The 10,798-nt window shown below is 42.0% G+C and overlaps 1 protein-coding gene across 1 annotated transcript; it reads right to left on the reverse strand.

The window, feature by feature from the left end:
• Window positions 1-4,006: 4,006 nt before the first annotated feature.
• sox7 (SRY-box transcription factor 7) lies at window positions 4,007-7,551 on the reverse strand. Its single transcript, XM_027284615.1, has 2 exons — window positions 7,061-7,551; window positions 4,007-5,742 (listed from the first exon to the last, which is right to left on the reverse strand). Exons 1-2 carry the CDS (start codon window positions 7,290-7,292, stop codon window positions 4,757-4,759), a joined length of 1,218 nt encoding a protein of 405 aa, XP_027140416.1. The 5' UTR covers window positions 7,293-7,551; the 3' UTR covers window positions 4,007-4,756.
• Between the last annotated feature and the right edge of the window lie 3,247 nt (window positions 7,552-10,798).

The raw sequence follows: 10,798 nt of genomic DNA on the forward strand, positions 1-10,798 counted from the left end.
TTTAATGCAAAACTAGGAAGCGCTTATTAAAGTCGGGAGTTTACTGAAATGCACATAGTTTTGGAAGTGTGCACATTTCTCAATCCTTTTTTTTTTTTTTTGTACATTCTGCAGTAAAGCCTGTGCCGATTTTGGTAATCAGGCCGTGCTTATGGGTAAATGGAAATCTAGCCTTCTCCCTCCCTGCGTTGGCAGCCATGTGCTGGCCTCCCTCTGTGCTTTTGCTGGTCGCCTGTATCTGCTTAGAACAGGTGCCGGATCCCGTTCAGCTGCAGCATTCACAGCACAGGTACGGGTGGGAGGCCCTTGGCTGCTCGTACAGTCCCCCAAGTTTTCCAGGGGTCCCCATCTGTGTCCCTGCACATCCTCTGCCACATGGCACCTGTCCCTCGACGAGTCTGGTCCATTCTTCGTCCGGCGACGTACACGCCTGCCTGCCGCCCCACACTCTGCCTGTTGTTGAGCCACAATGAGATGAAGAATAGCTGCACCCATAATCCCTTGCTGTGGAGATGTGTGTGTATGTTTTCTTCTTTTCCTCCTTTGGCCAGATTTAGGGCCAAGTACAAATTGTAAACAGGTTATTATGCTGCTGTAACACACTCCAACTGGAAATGCACTCCGACAACATTTAGTATTTACTGATGTAAGTGTGTCTTTATCCGTTGCACAGAGTAGTATAATTTGGTGTAAAGTTCACTGCATTTACTGTGATGAGGATGTTGTAATTGGTTTTGTTGTTTTCTATTTGCAAGGCTTAACAGGACACAATTATTCTCCCAGAATCACTTGGAATGCTAACTTTGCTTCATGCAAATATAATGCAAATAATTACTTGTGATACATGCAGCTGCATATATTAGATTTTATAATTGTAGAGTAAGCAATATGCTGTTTGCATACACAAAGCTCATACCACAACATACGGCATCTATAGTAGGTATATGTAGGTTTAAAGGGCATCAGTGTCTCAGACATTGATATGCCTTTGACACGTAGTGCAAATTAGCCACTTCCTCTTGACCTACAGTTAATACGCAAAGAACGTCATATAGCCCAAATGTTCGACCTCTAAATGTGACGTGACTGGACGCTCCCTCGCCGGCTACACAATGGACGCTAGACCAACCAGACAGTCAGCCTCCTCCGTACCTCCGGAGGACACGATATTTAAAGTGATCACTGCTCACCTCGGGTCCCAGCAGATGGATAATACTTTACACAGCTGTGTGAGCTCGGCACCCCATCTACACACACTGAGCCTTACGTTGTTACCTTGACAGTTGGTGTTGAGTTAGACTGCAGAGTTGTTTGTTTGCCCAGGGAAGTGACATGACGGCAGAGGAGGAAATAGGAAACATAACAGACTACCTGACAGACTCATTCCACAGGCTTGACCTGAGACTGGAACTGAGCCAGTCAGCAATCAGAGAGAAATAACAAGAGGAGACTCTTTTGTTTGTTCAGCCTCTATCCTTATAATTGGAAATATTGTAAATCTTGTGAAAATATGTGAAAAATTCAAATTAAAGTCAAATTAAAGTGATTATACAATATTGGTCTCAAGTGGCTATGTGTGTACGAAGTGTAAAGTTCAGTTCACTACAGCGTCATGCTAGTGTTTGTTGACGCATTATTTTCTCTTTCCTCTCTTGTTGATTTATTGCCGCTGAAACAGCGGCGATGACTGTCACTGGTTTTCAGCAGAAGGCTTTGACTAAAGGTTACCATGACGATGAGTCAACTTCTAGGGAGGAAAAGATTAGCACCAACAAGCTGAGTGTTTTGCCCTCACTTCCCGAAAAAACCTAAAAGTCACAGGATCAACAATTCTGTGTAAATACTTCCATAGAGTTCCTTTGTATGTTGTGCAGGAGGTATGTTGAGAGAGATATGTGTGAGATATGAACTATATTAGATATTAGACACCAAATGTTGTTTATTTATCACTGCAGAGACATCTTGCATGCTGATCACATTTTAAAAGCAGCAGCACCATGATAAATTTTTTTTTATATATTTGACTGCATTTGCTGTCCAGTGAAAACCATCTATTTCCAATTTTGGAGATTTTAAATTTTGCAAATAAATGTAAAAACTAAGTGTTCCCTCACAATAAAAAAAAAAAACATTAAAAAAACAACAACATTGGATTATCTGAGAATCCATCTTGCTCCTCTATTTATCCCTTGCCTATATTGGAGTTGTTTAGAGGTGAAATAATATTAGAATATCAAAGCATATGGGAATAATATGATATAATGATGAAAACACTGCTTTATTCTATAATATATACTGAAGTACTTGTGTGTAGTAGTCTAATGTGATGCTTTGACGCTTGAGTCGATGTCCTTGTCCGTGCTACAGTGTCCTACCCTGAGGTGGTGGATGTGATTGTTGAGACATTGCAGGGCGTCTTTACCAAGGGAGTCTGCAGCAGCACCCCGAGCTGACCCTGACAACTCTGCGGTTGACACCGCACCAAAGACTACTTTCTCACCCCGTATGCCTGGGGCACCACCCGTCCAAAATATGGTCGCACTCAAATGGACCCTCCGCAGAGTTTTGAACCCCTGCAGGCACAAAGGGTAATGATCTAACCCCGAAGAAATGAGCACAACGTCGGCCAGCTGCAAACACTGGTATTTGATGAATGTTGTCATTCGGGTCAGTTTAATCACATTGGCAGCGAGGTGTTGTCAAAAGCACACAATCGTGGTTGAATCTGGGTACAGAGAACGGTCATGTTTTGGTACACGTGTCCACCACAAGTGTTGTTTTCTGGTTTCGGATTAAGAAACCCGCTCATAGCTGTGTGTGTTGTTGGTGTGTTTGTGGTGAAGGTACGACAGGCCAGGTTGACAAAGCTTCTCCTGAAAAATGGTGGTTGAGTAAAGACGGGTAAGTAAGATGCTAATCAGCACGGCAGTGTTTCCTTCTGCTGAACAGCGGGTTCCCTTCCCTCTCTCTGGCTCTTTAATGCAGGGCCCAGGCAGGCCCAAACATCCTGACGGAGAGAGGCTTTTCCCTTATCAGTCAGGAAACACCGCTCCTCCGCCACATCCTCTTTACAAGAAGCACGACTCAACCGTTCCCAAAAAATGCAGGAAGACCAGCCAGACTCCAGGATTTGTCAAAAGCCCCCTGAATTCCTTTTATCGAAAAAGAAAAAATTCAAGAGAACAGAGAGGGTGAGAAGGGAGGAGTGGAGAGGAGAGGGGGGGAGAGAGAGAAAAATGAGGAGAGTGTAAAACAGTCAACGAGGCCCTGGGATTTATTTTTTTATTTATTTTGCACAGATTACCAAAGGTCTGCATCAGCAAGATAGAACATGGGGTGAGGGGGTGGGGGGTGGAAGGAGGGTCCAGAGTGCCTAAGAATGGCACCCAGAATAAGACTCCGGGAAAACAAAAGGACGGTGGGTATGGAGGCAGGTGGTGACGGCTGTGCCTGTTTTACACTAATCCTCTGAACCGGGATGAAATGAAAGCGAGAGGAGACGGATGTAGAAGGATGATGTGATGGAGGGTGGAAAAAGCAAGCAGGGAAGTGGGTGTCAGGATCGGCCACTTGCAGTACAAGAGCAAGACAGAGGGTGTCAGGATCGGCCACTTGCAGTACAAGAGCAAGACAGAGCGCAGAATAAGAGAATATGTGATATGACACTGAATTCAAGATGGACAAGTAGCACACACACACACACACACACACACACACACACACACACACACCCCTTTATCCCCAATTCTGTGTGGAAAATAACTACTAAGCATTTTCTTTTATTGTTTTTATTCAACAATTATATTGTATATTATGTTATATTGATTATATAAATCAGGTGCTATGTATATGTATCGATGCATCTGGGAAACGTGTTTCATCTGCTACTGCACAATGCCTTTTAAGTGTATCAGTTATTATCAATATCTAGTTGTGATAATAATCAAAAGTCATGGTTCTGTCGTGGTATGTTGTCTGTGGGCGCATTCTCCAAGTAGCGACTGCATTTATATAAAAATTGAACTTTATTTTAAATTATTGTCTTTCACAAACCTAAATCAGCATACATTATTATTTTTCATCATAGAGGTTATGATTATATATTATTAAGTACTTGAGAAGAAGTATAAACGCCTTTTTTCTTCATTATACACCGTTTGTTAAATTGCATAAGAAATTTCCAACTAAAACCTCATTCAATTACAACTACTGAGGTAAGACTCCCAAACTAATGAGAGTGAGAACATATAATACAAACATTCGAATGGAAAGCGTCGATAATAGCATTACAGTTAGCATTTATGCGAAACATCAAAGGACTTAAATTAGCTTCTAAAGAGCATCTGTACATGCCGCAGTGGCAACAGTAACTGGTGACATTTACAAGTGGACGACAAGTCTTTTACGATTGTTCTTCTGGTTTAGAAATTTCATGACAACTGGAGGTGGCATACTATAGTAGTTTGTGTCTGCATCCCTGAGTTGTCCATCTCCATTTCTTCATATTCCTCCAATTGCTCTTTGTTCTTTCCTGGGCTCCAGACAATCATATTGCTCAATAATCAGTTTCGGTTTTAATCATGGTGGGAGGAAGATACTCATAGATGCTAATACGAGATTTGAAATTACAGACGAGAGCAGAGAAAGCTTTCCCTTACTAGCACCCAAGTGTAACATCGTCCCGAATGTCTTCACCCATTTTAAACCTTGTAGTGTCTCTGATCAGTCACAAGTGCAATGGGTGCCGTGACCAAGCTTACGAGATGCCATAGTTGTTGTAGTAGGCTGCCGTTGCGTCCGCGAGCACGGAAATTAGGCTGGTTTCTGTGGTGCTACTGGGACATGCAGTGGCAGAAGTTGTGGCGGCAGACGCCACCTGGATGTGTCCTGTAACCGTCATGCTGCTGCCCTGCTCAGGGTGGAACCCGGTCCCAGTGGAGTTCAGGTACTGGTCAAACTCATTGCGGTCCACCTCACCCAAAAGCTCAGCCTGGCTCAGTTGGTCAAGGGTCTCCAGGTGACCCTGTGTCTCTGGTGGGGGTGAGAGCTGTCCCAGGTGGCCCTGATGGAGCCCGTGGTGGATCTGGGGGAAAGATGAGGTACTGTAGTAAGACAGTGGAGGGCCAGGGATCAGTCCACCACCAGTTTGGGACATGTGAGAGATGTGACCTATGTGTGCGCCCCCACAATGGATTTGGGTCTGAGCATAGTCAGTGTGGTAAGGGGGTGGGCTGCCCATGTGTGTCTGATTCTGGTGGTGTTCATCTGGACAGGAGGCTGAGGAAGAACAGGAGACGGAGGAGCTACCAGACGTTGAATAATAAGAGGGGGGTACATGCTCGTGGTCCATGGCATCTAAGGGGGACATCTCAGGAGGGGTGGGCAGGCCGTAGGGGTAGGTGTCAAAGCTGCTGTTGGAACCGGCTGGGTCTCTGAAGCTTCTGACGCTGGGCAGAGCAGGACTGGGGCTGGAAAACCTGCTGCTGACACCATTGGGGCTGCCCTCGTCTTTGTCGAGGGGGTGACAGAGGGGTCGCTGGTCGGGAAGGGCGTTCTGATCAGGGGCCAGGCCGCTCAGGAGGAAGCCGGGGTCCACTCGCTTGCAGATGCGCTTCAGCTGCTTCTTCCGGCGAGGCCGATACTTATAGTTGGGGTAGTCTTGCATGTGCTGCACCCGAAGCCTCTCTGCTTCCTCCACAAAGGGCCTCTTCTGAGGGGGAGTCAGGGCCTTCCATGACTTGCCTGCAAGAAATTCTGAGGGGGAGTCAGGGCCTTCCATGACTTGCCTGCAAGAAAAGGCGGCAGAAGATTTTTTTAGTATTAAGTAAAAATCCAGATTTTTTTTATTTATATACTTTTGATGCCTTTTTTATTTCATATTAAAATTCTATCATAAGTAGACAATATTAAAATTTCACACTAACAATTTCTACAACTTGTAAAAATGTCTATAAATATGTTCTCAATCATTTTTTTTAAAGTTGTAATCTTATACTTCTTTATTGGACAATTTATAAATTGAATTCATATTAATAGTGGTGGGATTACAACTTGTTTTTTCTTAAATTAAACAAAAAATAAATAGCACTATAAAAGAGACATAAAGTAAAATAATAATAATAGGAATATTTATTTAAAAACAATAAAAATGAAAGCGTGATTTGTGATTTATTTCCCAGGTTTGTGACAATGAAAAAAGAAAGCATCAAACATCTGTATTAAAACTGCCACCGCAACCTGAATGTGCAGCTTCCTCTTTAGTTCTCGATTATATTCAAGGGACTCACTTTGTAACGAATGCTCTATTTTCAGATAAACACAAGTGTCAATTGTATATCTTTATTTTTAAACGCGTATTTTACATGTGTTGCAGTTCGTGAATTGGCTTTAAAATGATTTGCGAGGGTGCCAGATTTCGAGCTTAAGCACTAATCCAAGAATCCCAAATCCATCGCAGAATGAAATATTTCTGTCCTTCTCGACGTTCACAGTCTGAACGAATTTTACGGTGAAGAGACATTAACTTCTAAATTCAGGGGATTTTTTTAATTTATTTTTTTGGCGACGAGCTCCTCAGTTTGATGGCTGTGAAGTTACGTGATTAACTGCTCCACTGAATAACTGTGTTTAAAACGTGTTGTTGTATCCTGTTTAACGTCTTTATATCTTATTATATATCATCTTTTTTTATATGTGTATATATATCATCAAATTTGACTTTACTTATTTAATTTACTAATCCTGTTGGCGCTGGAAACAACTTAAAAACTTTCATAAAACAGCCGTGTCCTGAAGGGAATCACAAGTGTGTGGACGGATAAAAAGCTATTGGTAATGATATTAATTAAAACAACTATACAACTACAATTAATGTTAATAACAACATCATTAATAATAATAATAACAATTACAACAATAATAATGTGAGATCATAATATCAATCATGAGAAGAAGAAGATGAAGGAGGAGGAGAAAAAGGAGGAGACGGACGACAAGGAGGAGAAATAAAAGTAGATATTATTAAACTTTATAGACTTTAAATAACTTTTCTTCAACTCACCCAACATTTTGCTGAGCTCGGCATTGTGCAGGTCTGGATTTTGAACCGCCAGCCGTTTGCGCTCATCTTTGGCCCACACCATGAACGCGTTCATGGGCCGTCTGATCCGCGGCTCCGGAGCCTTGTCCACGGGGGTCCTGTGCGGGCCATGTCCGTCGGGCACGTCCCCGTCTCCTGAAGGACACTCGAAGGACTCCGGCCACGACGAGTACGCGCTGATGAGGGCTGCCATCTGCGCGCTCTCTCTCTTTTCCAAAAACTTCACTTCTCTGTTTGACAAGTTGGCTTCTCAGCTGAACTGTAGGATAATTTGTTTTAAAGTTAAAAAAAAAAAAACTACAGACACTGCTTTTCAAAAGAAAAAAGAAAATCCGGCGGTGTTTCACACACACCACACTACAACAGATGTCAGTACAGGTTTAAGGGAGAAATCACAGATGTGGCAGCGGCTCCTCCTTGTGAGTTATGATTCAGTCTTTCCTAGTGGATGGGGGGAGCGCTTTATATTTGAGGAGCAGGTTCCAGGAGAAGCCCCGGAGGACTCTCGACTCCTCCTTGATTGCAAGAGAAGAGAGAGAGAGAGAGAGAGAGAGAGAGAGAGAGAGAGAGAGCAGCATTTCAACACTACTAACTACTTAAACTGGCTTCACAACACACTTTCCACTGACAGATAACGTCAGTGGCTAAAATAAGTCATGTCATGATTGTTCTCTATACATTTGATCATTATATCTTTTATTCTATTTTTTTTTATAAATTCACACAGGGCCAAAGTTTGTAAAACTGAAAAACAAAACAAAAACCCCATCCAGAGATAATGATAATTCACACATTATTAGAAACAAATGTCTAATTTAACATGCAGGTCACGTCAGTGCTGCTGTGATGACATAGAGAGATTTGGCACCTGACAAACTTATCTAACCTGTTCTGCAGTATACCCAACAACATCACCGCAGTGTTGTTTTCAGATTTCCATTGAATTTCACAAACCTGTCAGGGTGTCATGGTACTGTCCTAACATGCAAATGAAAACACAACACAAGCAAAAAAAAAAAAAAAAATATATATATATCTTTTAGTCACATTTTTCTAATAGACAGATGCATTTTAAACGTAAGTTAAGAATCCAAACGCAAAATCTTGTTTTAAACTTAAAGTCCCCCCTGAAAAAGGAAAAAGATCCTTTTTTAAAAAAGTTTGCAGATCAATTTTTGGAACCTCTGATCACATCTGTGGGTGAGAGGAGAGATAAAACCACGAACACACACTACAAACAAATCAGTTTCCTTCTGTGGCCAGAGGCGGGTGCATATCAAATCCAGGAGTTCCTGTTGACAGGATACTCTTGGGCTGCAGCCATGAAGTAGCTCACACTCTCACACACAAGGGCAGACACACACACACACACACACACACACACACACACACACACACACAGCTACTAATCACATGTCAGATAATGTCCTGGATTGTAATATTCATAAAGAAGTAACCTGACTACAATGAACTCAACTCCTGAAATGAACAAATTTTGTACTTTCTTCCCACACACATACACAAACATGGATTTTAAATTGTAATCAGTGCCTTCCCACCCATCAAACTGAGTGTCAGCTCTAGCTTTGTGTGAAACTTTGCCCCCCCCTCCCTCCCAACAGGAACAGGATACGGCACCTGAAGCCACAGATTGCGCGCAGAGCAAGGCACATCAGTGATATATAGGGGCCGTGCTCACTCTTGCTGTTGTGACATTGGGGCCACATTGATGGGAAGTCAGCGTAATAGAACAAGTGTGAGCTGATGGAGGCACATGTGAGGGTGAGAGTGCATGTAAAGTACAGTCAGACAGCAGACTGGCAATGTGCGAGACAAAAGTTTCACATCATATTCGCAATTTGGAGTTAAGCGTTTGAAAGCTCGGAGTTGGGGGTTTTCTGAGATGACTAATAGCTGTACGTGTTAACCACTGTGTGGGTGGGAGCTGTATCAGCCTGCTGTTGTTCACCCTCTCAGTGTTAAAGACATGTGGCTACTGGAGACTTGAAAAGTAGGAGGAGCGATTGCTTATAAAGAGGATATTTCACCATGTCAACATAACTTTTTTTTAAAGCAAGTACATATCTAGAACAGTTCATGAATGAATTACAGTGTTTTATTGGGCCAAACCTGAACCTTTATCACTGATTTCTAGTGTAATTTCTATTATCATTCCTATGTGGGAATATGTCAGCAAATGATGGACCTTCAACAATAACACTTTTAAAAAAAAGTCATTTTTATTCCATCATTAATCATCATGACATCAGCCGAAGAGCCAGATTAAATTAATAAACTAATAAAATGTTGCAGCTTCTCCTGGCTTAATTTAGCCTGGATGAATATTTCTTTTGTACTTGTTCTGTATGGACTAATAAACTACATTGAACATGAACCCTTACACCTGTTACACCAAATAAACCAATCCAGTTTAATCCATTTTTTGTCATTTACAAATCCGAAACAGTGACACACAGTGTTGTGTTGTTTTATTCGACAGCTGTAGTTTCCTTTTTCCTCATTTGACTCACACCACCCACTCCCATTGCCGAACAAGACTGGCTTGTCAAGAGTTCATCTGTCAAGTCGAAGAAAAGATTTCGTAACCTTGTAAATCACGCTTGGAAATGGAGTGACTTAGCATTTTCAGATTACCTTTACAGCTCTGTGCTCAACTGAATTAAACCAAAAATTTAAATATACTTTCTGACTCAATGTTTTACCTTTATTTTTTTTGGATTTCCCACATTGTAGTTGAACACTGAAGACAGATATGGAATGGCGTTATGTGGTAATGTGGCAGCTCTGCACCTTTGGCATTCTCTAGTCGCCTGGAATGCTTTTCAAACAGTCTAGAAGGAGTTTCCATATATGCTGAACACTTGTTGGCTGCTTTTCATTCACTCTGCAGTCCAATTCATCCCAAACCCATCTAAATTAAGTTCAGGTCAGGTGAATGTGGAGGCCAAGTCATCGGATGCAGCACTCCATAACTCTCCGTCTTGGTCAAATAGCCTTTACTTAGCCTGGATGTGTGTTTTGGGTCATTGTCCTGCTCAAAGGTAAAAGATGGTCCTGCTAAGAGAAACCCGGAAGGGATGGCATGTCGTTGCAGAATGCTATAGTAGCCATGAGCATGAGCTGATTAAGTATGCCTTGACTTCTGAATAATCGACAACTGTGTCACTTGCAAAGCAGCCACAAACCATCATACTTCCATGCTTCACCGTATATGGGAACCACACATGCAAATGCCATCCATTCACCTTGTCTGTAACTCACAAGAACCAAAAATTTCAAATTTGGACTCATTCCTTGTGTTTATTGGCACAAGCAATTCTCTTCTTGTTAAGTCTCCCTCAGTAGTGGTTCCTTTCCAGCAATTCGACTATTAAGACCTCATTGCTATCCGTTGATGTTTTCTGAGGCTGGTTACTGTAATTAACTTGTCCTCTGCAGCAGAGGTAACTCTTGTTCTTCCTTTCTTGGGATGTTTCTCATGAGAACCAGTCATCTTAGTCTTTGGATGTTTCTTTTCTTTTTTTGGATTAACTGATCTTCATGTCTTAATGAAATGAAGATGGACTTGAATGATTACTTAGTTGGGCGGTTCTTGCCTAACATTAGTTGAATAGGACTACTACTGTAAATCAACATAACTCATGGTCTCAAACGCATTAAGGCGTTAACAAGATACAC

The sequence above is a fragment of the Larimichthys crocea genome, chromosome XI, assembly GCF_000972845.2.
Source record: "Larimichthys crocea isolate SSNF chromosome XI, L_crocea_2.0, whole genome shotgun sequence".
Classification (NCBI taxonomy): Eukaryota; Metazoa; Chordata; class Actinopteri; family Sciaenidae; genus Larimichthys; species Larimichthys crocea.